The sequence below is a fragment of the Megachile rotundata genome, chromosome 14, assembly GCF_050947335.1.
Source record: "Megachile rotundata isolate GNS110a chromosome 14, iyMegRotu1, whole genome shotgun sequence".
Classification (NCBI taxonomy): domain Eukaryota; kingdom Metazoa; phylum Arthropoda; class Insecta; order Hymenoptera; family Megachilidae; genus Megachile; species Megachile rotundata.
Genome location: NC_134996.1, coordinates 7,098,303 through 7,123,528, shown reverse-complemented (window position 1 = coordinate 7,123,528; position 25,226 = coordinate 7,098,303). Strand labels below are relative to the sequence as shown.

The window sequence follows — 25,226 nt, the reverse complement described above, 5'->3', positions numbered from 1 at the left end:
ATTCCCAAAATCCCAAGATCCCTAAATCCCAAAGCCCCCAAAATCCCATGGTCCTCAAAATCCCAAGGTCCCCAAATTGTTGAGCTTCCAAATCCCAACATTCCCAAAATCCCAAGATCCCTAAATCCCAAAACCCCCAAAATCCCATGGTCCTCAAAATCCCAAGGTCCCCAAATTATTGAGCTTCCAAATCACTGAATCCACAAACTCCAAATACTCATATTCCTAAATTTCTACGTTCCCAAATTCCTAACCCATCCCCACATCTTCAAATCCCAAAAATCGCTAAAAATGAACGAACGCAACATCTCTTCCCTTTACGTATCCATATTTTTCCTAAGGAAATCGTAGTTGCCATCGACTATACATATCCAACAAAACGCATAATAATTGTTTCGTTGGTATGTTACAGGGAGCAGCAGTGCTCGCAATTCGACAACAACAACCTGAACATACAGAATATGACCAAAGACGTGAAATGGCGCGCGAAGTACTCAAAAAGTAAGCGCACCACATGCTGGTACACGAAGCTGTTTCCCAGTTTTCTTTGCCAGGCTAATGTTTCTCTGCTTCCTGTTACAGTATTGCCCCAGGACCGTTGCAGATTATACTGTCAAGTGGAGAGCAATCAGTATTACATGCTTCGGAACAAGGTGATCGACGGAACACCATGCGGACGGGACACCTTTCACATATGCGTGAACGGCAACTGTAAAGCAGCGGGATGCGATCATGTTCTGAACTCGACCGCAGAACTGGACATTTGCGGAGTCTGTAGGGGTGACAATTCCACCTGCCAGAAGATCACGGGATCCTATAATTCCACGCAATATGGATACACCAGGGTGACCAAGATACCCGCTGGAAGCAAGAATATTGATATCAGGCAGCATGGCTGGCTGGGGATGCGTGACGACAACAATTATCTGGGTAAGAGTTCCTGATGAGATGATTCACGCGATGAAAGTTGGGAGATATACAAATTTATCAGATGGTACAAGGTAGTGTTATTATTAAGGGAAGGGTTAATCTTCGTTAAGTCTTAATTGTAAGGTTGCTAAAGACTTTTCTCGATTTGATTGAAACAGCTAACGTTAACAGTTCAAATTTCCTTCAGCTCTACGTCTCGGAGAAGGTGGTAAATATATACTGAATGGTAACTTCATGGTCATGCACCAGAAGGTAATTGTTCAAACTGGAGTCACTATCGAGTACAGTGGACCTGAAACAGCGGTTGAACGTCTGAATGCATCTAAATCAATCGACACTGACCTCATTCTGGAAGTAAGTTCTAGGAAATCTTCAAAACACTCATGAACTATACTTAGATTCCATCTACACTCATACATGTCTAGTCTAATGTCTACATGCTATTCTGCGTTTAGTTATTTTTAAATATATGTACTTATTTATAAATATTTATATTTATTTTATAAATGCTGATTTAAATATCTACATGTGGTCATGTATGTAAATTCAACTTAAATAATGACCATTGAGACATCAGTGTTTTGGACTTCATTCTATTCACAAAGTACTATTATGAAATAAAATAAGCACATTTGTTATTCAAATGAATAAGAACAATATACTCTTCCAGGTATTATCAGTGTCCAACTTGTACCCGCCCCAAATAACGTATGAGTATATGGTACCCAAGCATATTTTGCATAGCTACGCTTGGATCCTTAGTGACTGGTCTGAATGCAGCTACATATGTCAAGGAATGAAGTATCGGAAAGCAGAATGCAGAAGTACTGAGAACAAAGATGTAGTTCCTGATGACTATTGTTACCATACAGAGAAACCACGGGAAGAAAGTCAGCTGTGCAATAATCACTGTACTTTGAAGTAAGTATATGACACCGCACATAACACCAAAAGTCTACATATTATTTTATTTTGTTTCAACATCAATCAGGACTACCTAATCTCAGTCAAGTTCCCAAGTCAAATTCATAGCAGCCCCTTTACCACAAATCCTAACTTTCTCCATATGGTTCTAGATGGGAAGTCACATCAGTCTCCGAGTGTTCCAGCCATTGTGGTCCAGGAACCCGCACAGTCACCTCCAGGTGCCTCCAGAAACTCTTGAACTCGGATCATATGCCTCGTCCAATACCAGCACGAGCCTGTGCTCATCTCCCGCGACCCAGCGAGGAAGAATCTTGCATGGGACCCTGTGAAAATGTCCATTGGAGTTATGGGGAATGGAGCAGTTGCAGTGTTACGTGTGGTGCTGGTGTTCAGTATAGAACAGCTGTTTGCGTAGATTCAAATTGGAGACCATTCCCTGATGAAAACTGTGCAAGGCAAGAAAAACATGTAAAGAGGATATGTGAACAAAGTGTGTGTCCCAAGTGGGATCTAGGAAAATGGAACCCGGTAACTATATTATTTTATGAAATTATTCATTCTGCGCATCTGAACGAAAGATGCTAATTTCATCACCCAGTTTTTTATTTTAAGAAGTTTCTAACATTTTAAAGTAAACAATAGGGTTAAGCAATTAAGATAGCTAGTTAGCTAATATTGTGGTAGTTACCATAATAAGATTTTTATTAGTTAATGTCAAAACCACAAAAAATCTTTTAAACACCGTTATAATGCTAATATAATGCTAAACAGCATTAGAATATTTCTTAACATCTATTGAAATCTACTATTAACTGCGGGTGAAGAAAATTGATACCAATTATGCATAGTTGGTATTTAATGATCCTTGACCATAAAAGTCTAGGGATATAAAGACACAGGATTTAATTGCATACATTTAAATATAACACATATACATATTTATTTTCATAATATGAAGTACACAGTTAAGCTTTGAATTTTAAGTTTAAAACTTTGAGTTCTAAATTCAAAATTTAACTTAATTTTATTTTTTAACTTATGTACAATTTCTTTTGATGACAGTGTTCTGTGACCTGTGGTGTGGGCAAGCGACACAGAAATTACTTGTGCCATATAGAGAACCGTATTGTAGACTCCAGTATGTGTGGTGACTTACCTCCTGGTGTAGTTGAAGTCTGCAATGAGAGACCTTGCGAACACTGGCAGGCTGGTGATTGGAGTCCAGTATGTGATGAAATTGATAACTGTATTTTGAATTAGAGCCAGTTATGTGATTAAGATAACTATGGGTCTGACCTATTTTTATTTATAGTGTTCTGTCACTTGTGGCGAAGGTATTAAACGAAGAAAAGTTGTTTGTCAAAGTGCTGAGGGATCTGTTAGTAATAAATGTTCCCCCTCTGATAAACCTGAAGACACTACCACTTGTGTACTGAAACCCTGCCCAGCAGTGGTAAGTCAAACATACAAACTCCTAATTTTTTAATTCAATTATACTTCAGTTATTACTTTTAACAGAACATTATATTAAATTTAAATTTTTATGTAGAGTTGAAACTTTGTAAGGACATTTTGTTACAGATAAATGTACCACCAATTAAATATTCTTCTGATCCACCACATGAAGTTCATTCACAACAAGACAATGAAGTTTATGACATAACTTTCCGTTCTGGATATAAATGGCAAGTTCGATCACAGAAAGAGGTACTTTTGCAATTTAATAACCTAAATACAATTACAGTTAAATAAAGACCTGAATTGACAACAGTATTTGAATCCAACTTAGGTCCTTAGCTTTAATATAAAATAATGTAATATCTTTATCGTAGTGTTCCAGACCATGTATTGGAGGTTTCATGCATACAGCAGTGACGTGCAATTCCATTGAAACTGGAACTATTGCTCCAGATCATTATTGTGACAGGAAGAACAAACCATCAACCATGATCCCTTGCAATCGCCATCATTGTCCAATGTGGAATACTGGTGACTGGAGTCAGGTTAATTATCAAAATACATTTATTCCTTTTATTCTCACTTGGTACATACAATATTATACACAAAGTTAGTAAATTACATTAAAGACTTATGATTAACAACATATTTTATTTATAAAACTTAGAATAACTTGATAATATTCTTTAAAATATGTATTCTTCTTAAGTTATGGACTTTGATGCTGCAGTCTATAATTACTATAAGTGACACATATCAAATTAATTTATTAATTCATCAATTCAGTGCAACGGAGAATGTGGTACGGGTTTCCAACATCGACAAGTTCGTTGCCGCAGTCCACAGGGTGAGATATTACCTGACGACAGGTGCCATGACAGCGAGAAACCGGAAATAGTGAAGGTGTGCCGGAAGAATCCTTGCACGACTGGTCCTGGAAATCGGAAGACTGGATTAGATACAAACATTTTCCGCAAATGGAAAGTGTCTAATTGGACCTCTGTAAGTATTATCCCTCGATACAATGTATTATACTGCTTTTTTATTATACTTAGTTAAGTATAATAGTTATTGGTGTAACTGTAATTTTGAAGTGGACCAAAGAACGTAATGAAGCCTGTGAACTTTGGTAATTAATTTTGGAATTTGATAATTTGAAAATTTAAAGGTTTGTGAAATTGAAAATTTGGATAAGGTGATTATGTCCCAGTTTAGTTACGTCAATGTATTTAACCTATAACAGATAGGGATTAAGTTTCAAAAATTATTTCAGATAGGGTCTATTAGATTTAAAAAATTATTTAAATCTAATCACTTGACTAAATTAAAATTTAATAACTAGCTTCATTATTTTTTTAAGTATCATTTAATGTTTTTGTGAGTTTCTTACGAACTTCGCCATCTTGTTTACATACTTCACAAAATGGCCACAACCCCAGTACGTTAAATTAATTTTTTCCAACATTTATAGTATTTATTTTATATAATATTACAATATAACATATTATCACAACATAAAAATAAAATTTTATCCACTGCATGTTTAAACTTGACACTTTTAACTAAAAAAAGTGTCAGAAAGGTAATGTATTCGAGCATCTTCAATTAAATGTTGAGTCTATCGATGTTGTAAGACTTTAATCACATTGTTGAAAACTGTTTATACGTTTTGCATCGAACAGCATATAAAATGCTAATATATAACAGCAAATATTAAAAAACATAAAATGTAATCGCAAACGTACAAATTAATAACTACATCTATTTTATTAACAGCAAATATACATAATTGCATAATGACCTTCATGCAAGGGCTAAAAAATTGTAAACAATGAAACTACTATCATTCAAAAAAATTTTTACTAAAATTATACTTTCATTGGTACAAGTTTCTACAAGTTTTAAATAATTTAAACTTAATTTTCAATTTGTTCCGTTCGCTCTGAACGAATCTCATTAATCGGATGAAAAATTGAAGCGAATTAGAGGAGGAGAATTTTTCGAAACGGAGGAGAATTTAGGAACCAGGTTCGGTCGAAGAGTGCATCGCAAATAAAACATTTTACAGTGCTCAAAATCGTGCGGTAGCGGACTGCAGAGGCGGAGAGTCGAGTGCACGATGAGGAGGGGAAATCATGGACCGGAAGTGACTGTTAAGGATGAGCAGTGCTCGAGACTTGGCTTGTCCAAGCCAAGATCGCAGAGGCCCTGCAGACGAGTCGCCTGTGACTATATTTGGCAGGAAGGACCTTGGTCCGAGGTATCTTCATACCTCGCCATTATGATCTATGATCTATCGATCTTGTGTTACATCATCGCCTGCCTCTTATTCATTTCGATGCAGTTACCCTTCGATTGCGTTGGTTGCACTTCCTCTCTTTTAATCGAGCTTATTGATTGATTCAATCAATAATTGTGCAAAAATAATAAATTTTGTGCAATGTGTTTAATTTAATACGTTAATTTTTTTGTTTTGTATTTCTGTTTATTATTTAACAATTTTTACAATTGTTATTGTAACTGTTGAAGAATTTTTGTGAAATTAGGTGAAATTGGAATTAGCTGTGTAATTATATAAAAGCATTGAAACATAGAATATTAAGAATGTACCAAAACTGGTTACAGTTCATTTTCTTCATTATTATAAAGTATTTTAGTGATACTTTTAATTTATACAAAATATTAATTGATGAGAAATACGTGTATGGTTAAATTGATCCATAAGCTCGATTTGGGATTCGTTTGTGGAGAAATTCACTGGGAAGTCATTTTCGATTGCGTGGTTCGAAATAATATAAAACGATCAAAGTTAGTGCAAAAATTATTTCTGTCACCATAAATTTAAATTTGAACGGAATAATTATTTTATTGTGAATGAAATGATAGATACTGTATTTAAAAAGTGGTGTATATCTGCAATACTCATTTATTAATGTATAGTAATTTTTATAAATTATTAATTGTTTAGAATGGTACAGTTTACTTTAATTTAATATTATACTAAAATATTAATAGTTTTCTAAATGAAATTGAATCTCATTGAAAAATAGTGTATGTACAAATTTCACTTTTACTGTTTGTTATAACTGTCTATTTGCCATTTTGCATTAAAAATATCAGTGAGAACCTTATGAAATTATTTTCGTTAAACTTTAAGCTTTAAATTGGTATAAAATAAGTATTACTCTACAATATTTTTATGTCATGAATTTGAATGACAGGCTTTATGTTTCAAAACTGATTAACAAGGCAGTATCATCAGTTAACAGTGACGTACCTAAAAGGGGCGCCAAAGGGGCCCTAAAACCCCCAAAAGAAAACAAAAACACTTAAATATATAAATAGTATATGATATGATATATTAGTATATGATATTAAAATTAAAAATATTTATACTATTATTCAAGTAATATTAACAAAAAATTACCCGCTAACTTTGATCGTAACAAAAACAGGTCTCCCTCAACATAGTGATCTAAAATCTATGTTACTATACTTTAACACGTGTCTAATATTCATAAAAATGTTCTTCGACTATTCCTTCCTCTTTTGAAAACTCGTTTGTTTCGCACATTCCTGAATGCCAGACAGTTGGATTTATCAGTTAGGTTTGCGTTTTTCATTGAAGGACGTTATTTTTAAAGGAAATCATGTGTCCTGAGGATTCATCCTATTAACAATCATAACATTGTGTTAATCCGATTGATTCGTTTGCGAAAGAGCATGATGAATATGATTGTGATCACGATGTTCGTTTTACAAATGATCGCTGGCAATGCAGCATGCGGAAGTCATCAACATGCATGCTACGAGAATCTGGTGTCATGTCTTTATTTTTTTTTTTAATGTTAACACTCCTTTCAGGATTATTTATGGAAAACCTCATCGTTGTGTAATAACTGCATAAAAATTTTATTGTGTAGTAACTGCATTAAAATGTACAATAACTGCATAAAAAACGTTATTGTACAATGACTGTATAAAAATGTTATTGTACAATAACAATAAAAACGTTACTATACAAAAATTATATAAAAACATTACTGTATAATAATCAAAAATATTATTGTACAAAAATGTTATTGTATAAAAACTCTATAACAAAAGTTATTGTATTAATAACTTATAAAATTATTATATTAATTATTTTTTAAATTGTTACTGTATTAACAACTTATCGAATTTTTATTGCATTGATAACTTACAAATTATTCAATTAATAATTAATTAATAATTATAAAAAATTAACTATAATATAATTAATAACTTATAATTATTAATGAACAAAAATGAACTGAAAATTGAAATGAAAAATAAATGAACAAAATCATGTTTAATAACACGTTGACTCCCATGGTATCTCAAAGTCCGTATAAAAACGGCAATATAACGAGAGTCTCCTATAATCATTCTAATAAACCTTCTTAAAAATATCCATTTTCATCATAATAGTTAACAAATTAAATAATGATTAATCACAAATTTATTACAAGTAATTACGATAACATAATTAATTATAGCAATTAATTAAAAAAATCTTGAAAATGATAGTCTAAAAGACAGTGAGTACTATTTTTAATCAAAAGTAATTATGTTTCACTATATATCAATTGTTGAAACATATTGTCTGCCAAAAGCAATTAATTATAAATTGATAATTCATTAATTAGTGTCTAATGTTTGTACGACACATTTCATATACCTACTTACAATGCATGAGCATGATTATCACGCTTATCGCACGTCGGAACTTATTTCAAACGTGTTGCTAATTAATAAGCATCACAAATCAAGAGATAAATCATTAAACGACTGCAATGATCATTAAACATTAAACAGATAAATGTTACTCACCCGTAACAAAATGAAAATTCTCGAACGCAATAAAATATATTAATTACTAGAATGCGGATGTCTGCAGAAAACACAGACTGAACGTTCGATACCTCGAAGTCTGCGAGACGTAAATAAATCAGTAATAAATATTCAGTAAATGTAAATAAATGAATCATGAGATTCAGTAAATGAGTCAAAAAATGAATCCATCAGATTCACAACTTATGTTTATTTTACAAATTTCAATATTTTATAAATATAATCGTAAATGCATCCGCAGTCTATTAATTACTATATATTTCTAATATTCATCTCGAAACAGAATTTGAAAAATGAGCTTCTCTGTTTAAAGTGTTCGGCAGAATGTGGCGAAGGAATTCAACGACGAACCGTGACCTGCCATCGAACCAATCGATTCGGAGTTACCGATCCAACACCCGCATCTAACTGCCCCATAAATCAAAAACCGTCTAGTGAACAGATTTGTAAATTGAGAGAATGCGACGACAAGTATTCTTGGACTGCTGGACCGTGGAAGAAGGTAACTTGATTTTATGTGCACTCAAAAGAAAATGTGGGAAGCAGTATGGTAACGGAGAGGATAGCACTCGATTTAGGGGGGTTTTTGAGGATTGTTGTGGGTTTAGAATTTTGGGATGTGGGAATTTGAGATTTGGAGATTTGGGGATTTGGGGATTTGGGGATTTGGGGATTTGGGGATTTGGGGATTTGGGGATTTGGGGATTTGGGGATTTGGGGATTTGGGGATTTGGGGATTCGGGAATTTGGGGACTTGGGGACTTGGGGATTTGAGGATTTGAAGATTTGAGGATTTGAGGATTTGGGGATTTGGGGATTTGGGGATTTGGGCATTTGAGGATTTGAGGATTTGAGGATTTGGGGATTTGCGGATTTGGAGAATTGGGGATTTGAAGGTTTGAGGATTTGGGCATTTGGGGATTTGAGGATTTGGGGATTTGGGGATTTGGAGAATTGGGGATTTGAAGGTTTGAGAATTTGGGGATTTGCTGATTTGAGGATTTGGGGATTTGGGGATTTGCTGATTTCAGGATTTGGGGATTTGGGGATTTGGGGATTTGGGGATTTGGGGATTTGGGAATTTAGTGATTAGGAGCTTTGGAATTTTTGAGCTTTGGAAATTTGGAGATTTGGGAATTTGGAGCTTTAGAAATTTGAAGCTTTGGAAATTTGACGCGTGGGGAATTTGAAGCTTTAGGAATTTGGAGCTTTGGGAATTTAGAGATTTGGGAACTTCGAGCTTTGGGAATTTGGAGCTTTGGGAATTTAGAGCTTTAGGAATTTGGAGCTTTGGAAATTTGAAGCTTGGGGAATTTGAAGCTTTGAGAATTTGGAGCTTTGGGAATTTGGAGATTTGGGAACTTAGAGCTTTGGGAATTCGGAGCTTTGGGAATTTGGAGGTTTGGGAATTTAGAAATTTGGGAATTTGGAGATTTGTAAATTTGTGAACATCTCAAAATTTGAGGACACAGAAATTTGAAAATCTAAGAACACAGACACTCTAAAGCCTTCAAAATTCAAAGTTCTAAAAATACATTAATCCAGAGACTTTAAAATTCATAACTGTTTGTCTAAAAATTGCATTAGAACTCCATAAACTTATGCATCTTCATATAAAAAAGTTGTTAAACAAAGCAATTATATTCACAAAAGTAAAATAATCTTTTGATTGATTGACTGATTTTGTATGGGCCTCGACTATGATCATTGGCCAATAATCTTTTTTCTATGAAATTTTTAGTGTAGCCACACTTGCGGTCAGAAAGGACGACAAGTTCGAAGGTTGTTCTGCCACGATCGCTCAGGCAAGAGAGTACCTCATGTGAAGTGTCCTAAGGAGTTTAAACCGCAACGAAGGAGAAAATGTAATCAACGAAAGTGTTACCCGATGTCCTGCCTCGAAGCTAAGAAGTATTATAGGACGATTAAAAACAGCGAGTACATGTTGGTCGTTGGTGGAAGAAGCATGTCAATCTACTGCCATGAAATGTCAACGTCGGAACCGAAAGAGTATTTGACTTTGCCAGCTGGGTCGTCAGAAAATTATGCAGAGGTGTACGACAAGAGGTCGGTTCAATGTAAAAGAGTAGTAATTTTGAAAATTTTTGAAGGTTTGAAATTTGGAGATTTGGAAATTTGAAAGATGGGAAAAATTTAGGGGTGAAAGTTGAAAAATTGGGAATTTGGGGACTTTGAAAGGAAAACAATTTTGGGATTTGTGGAATTAAGGGGGTTGAAGATTTTTTATTTATGGGATTTGTGGGTTTGTGATTTAAGGGATTTGAAAATTTAGGATTTGGGAATTTGGGATTTTGGGATTTTGGGAGTTTGAGAATTTAGGAATTTCAAAAGTGGAGAATTTGGAAGCTTGAGGATTTCAAAGTTCAAAAATTTGGGAATTTAGGGATTTAGGAATTTCAAAAGTGGAGAATTTGGAAGCTTGAGAATTTCAAAGTTTAGAAATTTGGGAATTTAGGGATTTAGGAATTTGGGAATTTGGGAATTTGGGAATTTGGGAATTTGGGAATTTGGGAATTTGGGAATTTGGGAATTTGGGAATTTGGGAATTTGGGAATTTGGGAATTTGGAAATTTAGGAATTTGGGAATTTGGGAATTTGGGAATTTGGGAATTTAGGAATTTGGGAATTTGAAAATTTAGGAGTTTGAGAATTTAGAGATTTAAAAATTTAGAAATTTCAAAAGTGTAGAATTTGGAAGCTTGAGAACTCCAAAGGTTAAAGATTAGGAAATTTAGTTCCACAAATTGAGAATTTGAGAGCTTGGAAGTTTGAAAATTTAGAAATTTAACAGTTTGGAAATTGGAAAATTTGAGGATTTCAGATTTTAGATATTTGGAGACCTAGAAATTTACTAACTTGGAAACTAGAAAATTTGAGATTTAGGAATTTAGAAACTGGAAAAATAAAAATTTCCAAATTAAAAAATTTCAAAATGAAATCTACTGAAATTTTCATCAACAAATCCTAAGATATAAAAATTAATAACAATATACTATTCAACAATAAATACATCATCTAATTCATTTTAGATTGAGGAACCCTCACACTTGCCCATACAGTGGACAAAGAAACGAGAGCTGCGACTGTGAAACCATTATTGGCAGCGTATCTGGAAAAACAACGTTCAGAAGGATACGAATCGACCCCGTTAAACTTTATATTCAAGGTAACCCACCCTAAAAATCAACACTATCTAACCTACGTTCTCTGCAACATATATTTGTACAAATATATTTTTTTCAGAAAATGATTACACGTTCTCGTGGACGAATGGTGCGAAACGCATAAAGTACGGCACAGCTGGTGATTGCTATAGCCTGGCACATTGTCCTCAAGGTCGTTTTAGTATTAACTTAAGAGGAACTCAATTAAGAGTGTCGTCGGATGTTGTCTGGACCGGATCGGACGGATCGTCGGTGCAAGTTGATAATATTGTAAGCTTCGTTCAAACAGTTACATTCTTACGTGTTCAATAAAGTCATTTACCTTAATAATAATTAATTAAGGTATAACTAACTTTTCGGCTATTTTAAATGACTCTTAGATATTTAATTTTATGACTCTTACATATTTAATTGTTTGCTGTAGTTAGTGTTTAATAATTATGTAACGTAAAAGATTATAAATAGAGTATTCAACATCATCTATCAGTTGGCAGCCTATTGATCGATTTTTCTATGTATGTACATTCTATGTATGTATGTAACTCATATGGAGTTCATATTTTACATCAATTTTGAATTTAATTAATATTGACTTTTTAAAATTGAAAACATAAAGAATAGAGGCTTAGAAAATTAAAATTTTAGTGGTATTGTTTAGTTTATATTACAGTGGAAGTACTTAGTTAGCAAGTACTTAGATAACGTGTACTTAACTAGCATGTACTCAGCTAATGGTTACTTAGCTAGCGTGTACTCAACTAACGGTTGCTTAGCTAGCATGTACTTAGCAAACAAGTACTTAGCGTGTACTTGGCTAGCATGTGCTTTACTAGCACTAAGTTAGAAAGTAAAATAAGAAAGTCTATGAATAATTAAGTACATAGTTTCTGATTACTATTTAAATTTTCAGCGTGGTCAACATATCACCGGAAAATGTGGTGGCTTCTGTGGCTTTTGTAGCCCGAAAGACGGATTGAAACTAGACGTTCTACCACCCTAGTCCTTAATTTGGAAAGCTCAATAATCTCTAAGTGCCTGTAGAGTACAGGTATGTCAGATCTATTCAATTTCTCCACCTTTGGAACTGTTTCTCATTTTTACAAATTTGATTTGGTAATTTTTTGACCTTGGAAATTTTTAAATTTGGAAATTGAAAATATTGAGAATATTCAAGTAACTTAAATCTCAACATAAACAAACAAAAAATGCTGATTTATAAATAACCTAAATGGAAAAGCGCTAATTTATAAAAAATAGAAACAAAAGACCTTAATGTACAAAAAATAGAAACAAAAGACCTTAATCTACAAAAAATAGAAACAAAAGACCTTAATGTATAAAAAATAGAAACAAACCTTAATAAATAATAGAAACAAAAAGCATTAATTTACAGTAAACATTGTCAAAAGAATTACAAGTTTGCAATGAGAATTATTATAAAAAAACAAGGGATAACTAAAAACAATTATTTTGCAGCTTTCATCAGGTAGAATTTCCACAAATGGACTCGAGCAAAAGACTGGTTCGAGGAACACAAGATGAAATCGACCACCTGTTACTGGAACCGATTCCATCATTTCGTGGTTCAAATCATTCGTTTAAAACGTTACTAGTCTGCGTAATTATTTCTTAACAGCGAATCGTTCGCGCGAAAAAAGGAAAATCATCGAACGATTCGCGATCGAACGTTCGACTTCGGAACGGACTCAAGAAACGCGAAGAAGCACTGACGATCTACCTAAAGGGTAAAGAATAAATAATTAACGATCATAATACGCATATAAATATACCATTCGACGATCAGCATTTAAGTTTCAATAGTGTCGTATTGAAAATGTAAATGCTCATCGAACTTTTATTCTGCGTTCAAAAGTAACCTGGTAAATTATAGGTTTTCGAATTGAATATAATCGAACATAGTGAAACGAAAACGTCGTTTACAGTTTCGATTCTGAAATATAAATATAGAATTTAAACGATATTTTAAATGTCCAGTTTCGTAAGAAATCTATTTTTCAAGATGGCGGGCCTTTAATAGTAAAAGGAAATATTGTTACAAATTTTTATTTCTCTTTGTACTTGTAACATTCTGCAGATTTTTTTTATACAATGAGCATGAATTAATCGTTTGCCAACATATCAATAAGACTCATTTTATACAAAATTATTCATAAAGTCATTTGTCTTGAAATGATTGGAAATAATCTCAGTGAAACTGGATAACGATTTGTAACAATTTTTAACGATAGTAAATGATTTTACTATGGCGAACCGCAGTTAAAAAGCAATTAGATACACCTATGGTTGTATACTACTTTAAATAAAATTTAATTTGCCATACATGTAGCTGTAGCGAATATAACTTGTTTAATTAACAAATTGTAGTGGCTATTTACCGAACGGCTATTTTACTGTAAGTAAAATAATTGTATTTATAAAAATTTCAGTTAGAAATAGGTAGTCATCAATCGTGCCGATTTCTTTGTTAACTGCGATTTTTAATATCAAACGACTATAGTTATTTTTTAGAATTAAAACAATATTGTTTGACGACGAATAGTATTTTAATAGCGAAAGGGTTAACGAACGAAAGAATTGGGATCACAAATCGACAATAAAACAAGAGTTTCACGTCTTCCCAAGAAGATACATATTTTAATCTAGTTAAGAGTTCCATTTAGGTGTATAAGTAACTTAATGTCCGGTAAGAATTGCAGTATTCGTATTGTTTATACTCGTCGAAACATCATGACTGCCTAAAATTAATTCATCGATGAAAAAGAGTTATAAATGAGGAACGTCCGCGTTGGCATGCGACTTAAGTACAAATTGAAAAATGACGAGCGGTTAAATGGCAGCAAATTTTGTTTACAAATTTTTTTGTTAACAAGTTCTCCATTTTTATTAATATAGATTTGTTAATAAATATGAATTTTTATATAAGCGCACTTCACATTTAGAAATCCGAAGATTTCGAGTTTTGAAGATGCAACTTGAGAATTTGTCAATTTAGAAATTTTAGAATATCAGAATTTATGATGATTATAATTATAATATAAAGCAAAGTAGGGATCAGATAAAGAACTTTGACCGCTCAGCTTTTTAATTAAATCTCTCAAGTGTCACATAAATATGCATATGTACTTAACATATGTGTAACAATTACCAAATGCGTACGTTCTGCCACTGCCATATTTTCATGCCTTTATAATCTATATACATACACGTTTTCAACACGCGCTAATATACATATACGATTTCCCACATGTAGAAAGTTCATTGTATGTACATTGAAAAATATAGAACCTTCTTTGATATAAACTCGAAGGTTTTGATTGAATTAGATTTAAGGAAGAACAAGAAACGCAGAAATAGAAAATGAAACGATAGGAAACCATGATAACGTGTCTTATAAGTTGGCATACGAACCATTCTCGTTGTTTCAACTTATCAGACGCAGTACATATTTTCATGGTAGTAAATAGTAAACGTTAGGGAAGATACAATTTATTATGCTAGACGAAAAATTTGATCTACTGGTGTAGCGAAAGTAATTAACTTATTGATCCGTGTAAAATGGATCTCCAGGGTTAGCTATGCTCGATTTTATAGAAATACAGGGTGCAACAAAACTATTTAAAGTATTAGTCTTCGAAAAAAATACTTGTGTGCTCGATATTCAAGTATTTCGAAATTTAAAAATTTAGGAATTTTGTTTAAAATATTTAGCATTAAAATCCCAAAAGTTTGCCGCATCCTGTATACAGAGTTATAAAACGGTACAAGCGAAAATAATGATTCTTCACTCGAGAGGTTTGAAAACTTATTTTTTCTATCGTAAGCTAAAATAATAAGTTCCGTGTGTTGAACCGATACTGTATCGCATGTACACCGATATTTTATAAGAAACAGACAGTTTGCGTTCGAAAAGAAGAAAGCAAAATGGTCTCGTACCGGCGTCCGAAACACCAAAACGATGATCGAGTACAAATTTTGTCGCGTTCAAACGAGCAATCTGTAGGCTATTATTTTCTCTTTTTGTATTTGCAATGAGAATTTGACCGAGGTTAGCTAACTAGAAGTATATACATTTCAACAGACTGCCATAGTTAATGTTATTATCGAGTACATGTATGTATATGTTAATAATCGTTTTGATAGATAATAACGAATGATTTTAGTGAGATAGGATGATGTTTCTAAAAATTGGAACGAGTTACAATAAAGAAAGAAAATTACATATACAACTGTGCTGAGAATTTTCACATATTTTTTTTAATATCAAATGCAAATAGTGTAAACAGCTGACACTGTCAGTAATATTAAAATATTACTGCAATTTAATATCTTCTAGCATAAGCCAAATTGTTTCTCTTTCTGTCTATTGATCATTTGTAATGTAATATATTTTAATACAAATTGTTTTCTTTTTGATATCACTTAGTATTATTACAAATTTAAATAACAAGCACTTATATGCAAAGTGTACATATTAAACATAATCACGCTTTATTTCTTTATTAAATGGAACACACTTTAACATAAATCAAATACGAAGTACAACTGATAAAAAGTACTAAGTACTTCAAGAAATATTTCATACTATTGTCTTTAAAACTAATTTGAAATATATCTTACAGACACATTTCATAAGTACTTAATTACTAATACTTATAATAAAAATGATTATATGACGGAATTGGCAACTGATTAAAAGAAACAGGAGTATGTAAAATATTTTTTCTTTTTTATTCTTAGTTAACCCCTGGACGGCGGACAGTTTGAATTTAAGTTAAAACTTTTTCGACTTTCATTTATCTAGTGCTAAATTATGTTTCTAGTATATGGAAGTACTTCTTTCAACAACACCATTGCGTAAAAGTTTCCATAGATCTGAGTTACAGACTTGGCTCCGCGGTTCGAGGGTTAAAAGCTAACTCGAAACCAATTTCTAGTATCATCTTGTACAGCAATACATAGAAATCGAACTACGTTTTAGAAGGGTTTTTTGTAGTAATTTTTGTACAGCCGTATGATCAAAATTTTTACATTTATTACATTGGCGCAAACCATGCAAATTAAATTTAATGATACGTTTCATCGTGTTTGCAAAGAATATTAAGCAGAAAAGGAAAAGTGAATTATGAGATTTATCAATAATATGTTGCCCTTTTTATCGCTCATGACAGCGTTAGTAAAACATACCTTGCTGCGTAATGTGAATATATCTTGTTTTTTATATATATATTAATAGTTTACAGAGTTAACTAACAATCTCTTCTTGTATTAGATATTCTGGTTTTATTTATCTCATATCTACATCTGCATATGTAACACCTTAAACGTTTTGCAACAATACTTTTGAAACAATAATACTGCCAATTATCAAGTATTTTTCAATTACAACACATGCGGAGTATGAGATTTGATTTAATTCTTCCTTTTTTGCCAGTTCTTGCATGGCGAAACGACAGTGTACAGTTTCGTTTAATAATTTATTAGCACGTATCATTTTAATACTATTAACATGTTAGTTTAATGTAGAAATGATCCTTAGTACCAGTGTACGGCAATTATTTAAATATATCTTAGATCCAGAAATAACACTATTCAGTTGTCACTCGAAAATCCTCTCTACTGTATTATCATGTAGGTGTAAGAACACTTATGCAAATGTATCATTATGTTGACAAATATATGTAAACATTGCTACCCCTTCCAATAATATAAATATTCATCTTCGTATTCTTGAAGCATTTGTACGTATACAATCCATTTGTTCAATTATAATTCTTGGTAGATATAAATTCCGTTTTGCTTGTCTACCTAAAACAGTATATTCATGTCATTCTTTTGATTTAAAATTATAGTTCTTTTTAATAAATCATTAACAATTTGTATCTACAAATTTTTCATGGATTACTTAATGTATACCAATTAATCAAAATAATCGTATTACCTAATGTATAGGAAACATACAAATTAAGTAATAAAATCATATCTCTGAATTGTATTTTGATACTTAATATAAACCTAAAAACTAAAATTTCATTTACCTTTATAATGTCAAATTAAAGTTGTCGAGCCTTCATTTCAGACATTAAATGAACAAGTGTTTTTTAACAAGTGATGCATAAAAATAGTCCAATAACATAAGAATTGATAACATAATTATTTAAAATACTGTTTAGAGAATATAATATTTCTAAGCTTAAAGTTATATAGTTAAAGAAGCTCATAATGATTTATCAATATTAAATGACACATTTTACTAGACAGTCTTATGTGTGTATTAAATCTATGTGTCATTGTAGGTATTTTCAGTTTTTGTTAATCTTAATACGTTTTCTCCTTTCCATAATATTAATAATACTATGTTTGAAGAGTAAACTAAACATATTATGTGCCTTATGAAATATCATGAATGATAAGTTATTTCACATAAATATATCATTATTTAGAACAAATTTTAATCTGTAGTTATTTTTAAACATAAACATAAGTATAAAGAGAAAGATACGATTTAAAAATCCGATTTTAAGTTAAAGGATTCAACCAATAAAACTTTCTTCTTTGATAAAAATAAATAGAGATAAATAAGAAAAAAAAAACAAGTATCAATAATTATATACTGCTTAAGATGTTTGTTTATTTCCTAATGGATGCATAACACGGATACCATTATAAGTTAGTTTGCATTATTCTGTACTTGTCTGGTGGTAATATTTCTAATTGGGGAAGTAACATTTAACCCAGAACTACCATCTTCTTTTTGAATTTCTTCAAACACTGATTTTGGAATCTTTATATGCCAATTTGGTTTGTCTGCTGCTATTTCATTACTCTTTTCGTTAGTCTTTTCATTATTTATTTCATTATTCGTTACGTTACTTTTCTGCAAGAAATTTGCTGCTGCTTCCTTGCTTTTTTGTTGCTCCCATCGTTGCTGCATAATTCGATTCATTTGTTCGGTGGTTAATCTTTCTAACATGATTTTACATTCTCGTGTATTTAATACAGTCGGTTTTCTAATTTTTAGATATTTATCTAACTGTTGCTGCCCATTTTCATTGATGAAAAGCATTTCACGTCTACCTAGCTTCTCATTTTTCTTAATCTTGATTTTGATTTTTTTATTGAACGGCACATTCTTTTGTCCAAACTTACGTAATTTCCTCTTCATTCGCTGTCGTACTTGACATGTTCTCTTTGAGCTTTCCTTTCTTTCTGGTTTACTTTCTTCTGCAGTTTTGCTGATTTGTGCATTCAACTCCTTGTATTTTTGCTTGAGAGTATTCAGTCTATATAAGTCATCTTTAATCTTAACAGCCATCAATTTTACCTTTCTCTTCAATATTTTCTCATATTTTCTTTCATAACGCTTTATTTCTTTCCTGATTTGATGGAATTGTTGGGAGAGATGCTTCTCTTCCATTATCAGTTCCTCGATCCGGCGACTTCTCGTCAAATCTGATTTAGAATTTATGTACTTATCTCTAAGATTATACTGATTTATGTGCTTTTTAAGCACATTTAAAGTTATTCGAATATTTTCTCCACTATTTTCATCCTGCGAGTTTGCAAGAATTACCATGTTCAACGAACGTGTGTTTCTACGAATTGTTACTTGTTTACTGACTCCTTAACATAACCTTGTTATCGCCACAGTATTTCGTAACTTAGCCATCAATATGATACGAACGTTGAAAATGTTATGATATTTCTAATTAATAGATTCTATGTTCACTCTCTTCAAGATATGGACAGACTTTTTATTCTAAATAGAAAAGTTAAAAATATCAAACTACCAATCCTTGTGAATACTTGCGTCCACGAGAGAAGTGTATTCGAGACAACGAGTTTTCGTTTATTGTACGCACATAAGATTTGATTGGTGAAGCACGTTTCGTAACCAAGGGTAACGCGCATGCGCCTTTACAATATCATAGTATCAAGCAGCACCTATCTAGTGATTTTTTATTTCAGTACACCTCATATATAATTATTTCTTCTCCCTATTCATATATTTTTCGTTCACTGTGTATATGAGTCACGAAGTGAGAAATGAACAATAGAGGTCTTGTAATTCAATTGAGATGCGCAAACAAGAAAAATTTCTCATATGCATAGAGAAATCCATTCAGTTGTTTCTAACCTAATTTCTTGTTTATACGTTTGCACATATGATTAGGCCATCTTTAAAATCAGCGCAAATGTGACACGTAACAAACATTGTATTATTAGTACTTCGTTCTTATAACCTATACTTTAACATTTAATTTGCTTTATATGAAACTTAAGCATAAATCGAAACAAATGAAAATTGAAAGTATGCTTTTATTTGCAAATAAAATGTAGAGCATGTATAGAACATACTAGGTAAGATATAAAAAAAAAACTTGACCGAAGGTGAAACTCAAAAGATTATTCGTTCCGAAGTTTAATTATTGCAAAAACGTGAATTGTTTTTATTTTATTTATAAATAGCTAAACAGTAGATCACATGTATTCCTCTTAATATTCAGTAGTGGAAGTTATTGGGAAATAATTCCTAGATCTAATTATACCTAATTCTATCATATAGGTGGTCATGATATTGTTATCAAATTGTTAAAAACGTTAACAATGATATATTGCATATTATCATATCAACTGTAGTATACAATTGAAAATGTGTAAAAACAATAAAATGACGCTAAAAAAAGTGAAAATTAAATATTTGAATTTATCAAATATGCCATTATCAATCTATTACTTTTGAAATCTGTATTTCTCTTTGTTACAAATCTAAATAAGTTTGATACCTTTCAAACTTGAGGTACGTTAATGCACAAATTCAAAAATAAATCATTGCATAAATATTTTCTAACACATGAATAGTTCATTTAATTCCTAAAGCTTAATTTTCTTATAAAAAAACGTCTCTATTCAAATTTTATCTGCAAATGAACATAATTTATTTTCCATAAAGGCGTTTATAGTATGTGTATGTATATATTTTGACATTAATCGTAAAAATTTGTTTAAAACTTAACAAAGGCCGTCATACATGACATTAATATAAAATATTCTATACACATTTTTTAATCTACTCGTAGATATTCTTTGTCAACATTCATATATAATCGTACGTATGTGTATGTGTGTGTTATATATATATGTGTGTTGTGAATAACAATATATACTTATATATATATGCATGTACGTATATACACATATATACATAGATATATATTGTAATTTATCTGACCTCCACATAAATAAATAATTGGTTTCAAGGAAAGATAAAATTGCATTATGTAAAAACGAATATTTTCTTACATTCATACAAGGGTAAATATTCAATTTACATTGGTTGGAACATAACAAGATATTAAAACCCTCGAATAAAACTACACTGCATTACAGACTACCTTCTTACTTGGAAAGAGCTTTCTGTTTTTCCATTATCTTTCACAGTTATTAAATTGGTGCTAATGAGTTATATATTAGTCTTATATACTACTTCGTACAGGTTTACTAAATTTTTCTACCTATCTTAACATTCATTTCAATAACAATATAGACATCGAGCCATAATAATAGGGATAATGATAGTCTCATTTTTTTTTTTTTTATTTTCAAGTCACGCGATAATTATCCGTGGCACAGTAATAACCAACAAATTAATTCGACCAGCTCATAATTTTGTTGCAATAAATGTATTTCTCCTTGTTTTTTTTTTGTTTTAATTCACTTAAACACTAAGAGTAGCAATAGTAGTTTTATAGCAGCATCAGCAGCAGCAGCAATAATGATATTATTATTTATATCTATCATTAACATATTATTTCGGTAAAATTATATTAATAATTATAGTTGTAATCGTCATGACCATCATCATTTATATACATATATATTACGTGCATACGCGTACATATATGATAACGAATGTATACAGCGTAGGTTTCTGTACAACAACCATGACCAGGAGATTCCTCACAAACGGGAATTTTGAAATTCAGAAACTTTTTAATTTCAGAATTTTAGGTTGAAGAAATATAAAAATTAGGAAATTTGGAAAGTTAAAAATTGTGGAATTTTGGAATTAAGAGATTTAAATATGTTTAGGATTTATCAATTTCAAAATTTGTAACTTTAAAAATTTCTAATATGAGTAGTAGGTCATGTCTGCTGTACACTCATAAGTATACGCGTATGTTACACGTGCTAAACCTTTTTATAAGAAACCTTATACTTATATATATCAATTCAGCTCACACAATCTGTTGCTCTACATCTTCCAGGATCGTGATTTAAATCTAAAATTATAAATTTTTGAATACGGAAGTGATCGTCAGTACCGCGTCGCATGATTTTCTGAACGAATAGCAGTGCTATTGGTATAAATCTTTTAATTTTTTTCCATAGGCATGAGTCTGTTAAAATAAGTTAATTACTGTACAAAAAATATACTTTCGTTGTAAAAGGCTCATTTTAAAGAGAAAGAAAGTTAATCAAAAGTGTTAATAAAATCGCTTCTCAATGTTAAATTATCTTGTTAGGCAGAATATAACAACCTTGTACATTTTATGCATGTTAGAACATTAAATGTAACGCAACAAAAGTATACAAAGTTTAAAAATAAATATCCCAATATATTGTATATGATATGTTTTTGACAAAAAACGTCTCTTTTTTAAACACATTTTTCTTTTTAAATGTTACAATTGCACCTGGTAAAATTGTATACAAGTAAGTTTTCATAAATGTTATTGCATCGCGGTTCAGAACTCTCACTTCGGGAAGGAATTTAAAGACGCGTGAAGATACTAATATGCGAATATTGTGGGCGCATCGAGAATATCGAATAACAAATTACCCAACTACTAAGTTGGTTTTAAAAAAAGGAATTTTCTCCTCGAAAACGCACTAGCCTTTTGAGATAAAGACCGTCGTGAAACATCGCGACGGATATTGTGATGTTTTTACACAAATTTACTGTCATTCAGAGTTACGCAATCACTGTACACGTTTCTGAAAATTTATAGCATTTCGAGCGTTAAATCGAGTAGAAAAAAAAGACAAAAATTCGGAGATGGTTAAATAATCACACAATTTTGATAAAAACTTTCCCTCACAAAATTATCTGTATCGTTATTCTGTTTACATATCGGTAACATTGAATTATGAACAATTTCAATTTGATAAGAAGCTACACTCCCAGTGATAATTAAACCATTCTACCCACAAATGTTTTCTAGAGTTTCTCAGTAAATGCGATTGTACTTAATGAATCATGAGCAAACTTGCGACGATCTAATTATTATGCTAGGTGTGCTCCGGACCCGTGAATTTTCTTCCTGATACAATGTGTACGTGATTTGAAAACATTTTTAGCATCAACCCACAATGATAGACATTAACAGTCATAAAGATGCAATTCAAAAGGGTAGCTCATATTATTCGCCATACCCGATAAGAGAGCATTAGAATCTTCAGAAATGTGTTGAACATATTGCTTGGCTAACCAAACATCCATTTGTTGAGTCAAGTATAGCACAAATACACGATATAAAATACAACATAGTCTTTCATGTAAGGAAGCCAGACGAATGCTCCTTGGTAGAAAACTTTATAATTTTATTGTTTAAAATGCATCGATGATAAACCTCATATTTTCATATGATTCCAATAATAGAAAGTCTAGAGAACGAATGCTTCAGAATTATTTCAAATGAAATTTGAATGAACAAAACCAAGGTGCATACTTAGGACTTCTAAAACACATCAAGCTCGATTTCTCAAAATGCGCAGGTACGCGAATGTACGATCTGACCTGTGCATCTATGTGCTTATCCGAAATTTTCACCATTCCACGGCCTAGCAGGCACAAGAATCACCCTTTCCATTGCTTCTTTGGTCATTAGTCAATTTGATTTGGTCTGGGAATTCATTGTACAATTCCACCTAGGGTGGAAACATCATTTGTTACTAAATGTAAATATTTATAAATAACAAAAACTGTTATTTGAATTTACCTCACTCTCCTGTGCTAAAGCATTTTTCGCTATTGCTTGGAAGGCTTGTTCAACATTGATGGCCTCTTTAGCACTGGTTTCAAAATATGGAATATTATTTTTTGATTGACACCACTGCTGTGCTCTCTTACTAGAAACCTGCAATATACCACAATTTCATAAAAATCCTCAATTTAAAAAGTATCTTTCCTATTTTACAGAAAACATATAAACCCTACTGTTTTAATTAAAAAACGTGACAGATAAAATATTGACAATATTCTTACCGCTCTGGATTCTAAATCAACTTTATTTCCAAGCACAACAAATGGAAAATTATCTTGATCCCGAGGAGAGGCTTGGATTAGGAATTCATCCCTCCATGAGTCTAATGATTTAAAGCTACTTGGTGCAGAAACATCAAACACAAGTACGCAACAATCGGCGCCTCTGTAGAAAGCAACACCTAAAGACTGAAACCTTTCTTGACCCGCTGTATCCCAAATCTATTTACAAATAGTAGAAGTAAGAGTGCGATTATAGTAATATGTAATGTTATATTACAATTATCTTTGATTAATATATTTACCTGCATCGTAACTATCCTATCATCTACCCTTACTTCTTTGGAAAGGAAATCTGCACCTATGGTAGCTTTATACTGATTACTAAACTTTTTGCTTACATACTGATTCATAAGAGAAGTTTTACCAACTCCTGAATCTCCAAGGATAATAACCTTAAGCAACAGTTTCTTACGAGAAGCCATTATGTACTAAAAACAAATAAAGCTTTTATTTTTCATTAGTCTTATTAACCCCTTTGCATCTATGAACGAGATATTTTGTCATACAATATCATTTACAATGTGTTTAGGATAAGCATCTAAATCAATATTATGAAAAATATGACACGTGATATCTCGTCTATAGATTCAAAGAGGCTAATAAGCTACTTTTATATTAATTATGAAAAATATCTAAAAATTAAATTATTTATTTTAATCAAGGTATAGTAACAATATATTTTGTTTGGAACATGCTACACAAAGGAAGAATTACAACGTATAGTCAAAGTGATTATAATAATTTCCATAACTTATAAGTAAAAGTAAAATGCAAATATTAAAATTAACACAGTAATGAGTCATTATCAGTTATTTAGAACTTTGCTTAACCCTCTACAATGAGAGTAAATTTGAAGTTCTATTGTTTGAACTTGCCATAGAAGAAAAAATTATAATACCTTCTAAAGTAATAATTATAAATATTCTATAGTTTTTGACCTTAAATAGATATTATATTCACGCACGATATCGAACGTGAAATTAAAATATAAAGTGATATAAACGTAAAACGTCACTCTGAATGTCACGAACGTAAGACTTTTTTAGTGAATCATTGAACGTGAATGGGAAAAGTACTCCCCTTGTAATGACGTATGTACCATCACACTTGAAAAAAAGCATTGCACAAAGATGATCTAAATATGCATTTTGGCGGTTAACGGTTATGATGTTCTACTGATATTATCTCGAAAGTATAATACATTGCAACAAAGAAGATGAAAATATAACGAAATGATAATAATGCAATTGAATAGACACAAAACAAAATCCGTTTAACTATGATACTTGAAAACCTGTCAACACGCGATTTCGACAATCGAAACTTATTATTAGGATTGGACGAGTATCGTATAAGACATATATGACGTTTGTTGAAAGATACAAATGATGATTAAAATAATGATTAAAAGACAACTGTAAATAGCGTTACCTTGAATTAGATAGAAAATGGTGAGTGAAATTCTTCTTGCCTACCACTGCACACAAAGAAAATGGCGTGTTATG

At 31.6% G+C, this 25,226-nt stretch overlaps 3 protein-coding genes across 8 annotated transcripts in view; 1 reads left to right on the top strand and 2 right to left on the bottom strand.

Moving 5' to 3' along the window:
- LOC100880043 (ADAM metallopeptidase with thrombospondin type 1 motif A) overlaps positions 1-25,214 on the top strand; it is a 199,145-nt gene extending 173,931 nt beyond the window's left edge. For 3 of the 5 annotated variants that reach the window (XM_076539623.1, XM_012288773.2, XM_076539622.1), the window contains exons 14-30: positions 413-501; positions 583-930; positions 1,118-1,284; positions 1,601-1,851; positions 2,007-2,385; positions 2,920-3,081; positions 3,170-3,310; positions 3,439-3,564; positions 3,690-3,860; positions 4,102-4,317; positions 5,384-5,575; positions 8,504-8,692; positions 9,932-10,257; positions 11,241-11,377; positions 11,455-11,645; positions 12,286-12,423; positions 12,852-21,116. In XM_076539623.1, the coding sequence (XP_076395738.1) occupies positions 413-501; positions 583-930; positions 1,118-1,284; positions 1,601-1,851; positions 2,007-2,385; positions 2,920-3,081; positions 3,170-3,310; positions 3,439-3,564; positions 3,690-3,860; positions 4,102-4,317; positions 5,384-5,575; positions 8,504-8,692; positions 9,932-10,257; positions 11,241-11,377; positions 11,455-11,645; positions 12,286-12,375 (3,175 nt within the window). In that variant the 3' untranslated portion in view covers positions 12,376-12,423; positions 12,852-21,116. Of the gene's footprint in view, positions 1-412; positions 502-582; positions 931-1,117; positions 1,285-1,600; positions 1,852-2,006; positions 2,386-2,919; positions 3,082-3,169; positions 3,311-3,438; positions 3,565-3,689; positions 3,861-4,101; positions 4,318-5,383; positions 5,576-8,503; positions 8,693-9,931; positions 10,258-11,240; positions 11,378-11,454; positions 11,646-12,285; positions 12,424-12,851; positions 21,117-23,595 lie in introns of those variants that run through there. The other 2 variants (XR_013040449.1, XM_076539624.1) reach the window with 2 other exon arrangements.
- Positions 16,407-18,969, bottom strand: LOC105662915 (uncharacterized). 2 transcript variants are annotated; one of them, XM_012288775.2, is made up of 2 exons: positions 17,432-18,969; positions 16,407-17,201 (listed from the first exon to the last, which is right to left on the bottom strand). In XM_012288775.2, the coding sequence occupies exon 1, from the start codon at positions 18,967-18,969 to the stop codon at positions 18,064-18,066; it is 906 nt and encodes a 301-aa protein (XP_012144165.1). In that variant the 3' UTR covers positions 16,407-17,201; positions 17,432-18,063. The 2 variants fall into 2 exon arrangements, with proteins under 2 accessions (XP_012144165.1, XP_012144166.1); XM_012288776.2 differs by having other exon boundaries at positions 16,407-17,197.
- Positions 21,058-24,143, bottom strand: Rab7 (RAS oncogene family member Rab7). The gene is made up of 4 exons (XM_012288777.2): positions 23,964-24,143; positions 23,662-23,880; positions 23,396-23,533; positions 21,058-23,324 (listed from the first exon to the last, which is right to left on the bottom strand). Exons 1-4 carry the CDS (start codon positions 24,141-24,143, stop codon positions 23,238-23,240), a joined length of 624 nt encoding a protein of 207 aa, XP_012144167.1. The 3' UTR covers positions 21,058-23,237.
- Positions 25,215-25,226: the final 12 nt, after the last annotated feature.

Excerpts from the sequence above, each read along its gene's own strand:
- LOC105662915 (XM_012288775.2), bottom strand. The coding sequence starts at position 18,969 with ATGGTAATTCTTGCAAACTCGCAGGATGAAAATAGTGGAGAAAATATT.
- Rab7 (XM_012288777.2), bottom strand. The coding sequence starts at position 24,143 with ATGGCTTCTCGTAAGAAACTGTTGCTTAAGGTTATTATCCTTGGAGAT. Across the intron at positions 23,881-23,963 it reads ATAGGATAGTTACGATGCAG|ATTTGGGATACAGCGGGTCA; the intron begins GTAAATATATTA and ends ATTTGTAAATAG. Across the intron at positions 23,325-23,395 it reads CTTTAGCACAGGAGAGTGAG|GTGGAATTGTACAATGAATT; the intron begins GTAAATTCAAAT and ends TTTCCACCCTAG.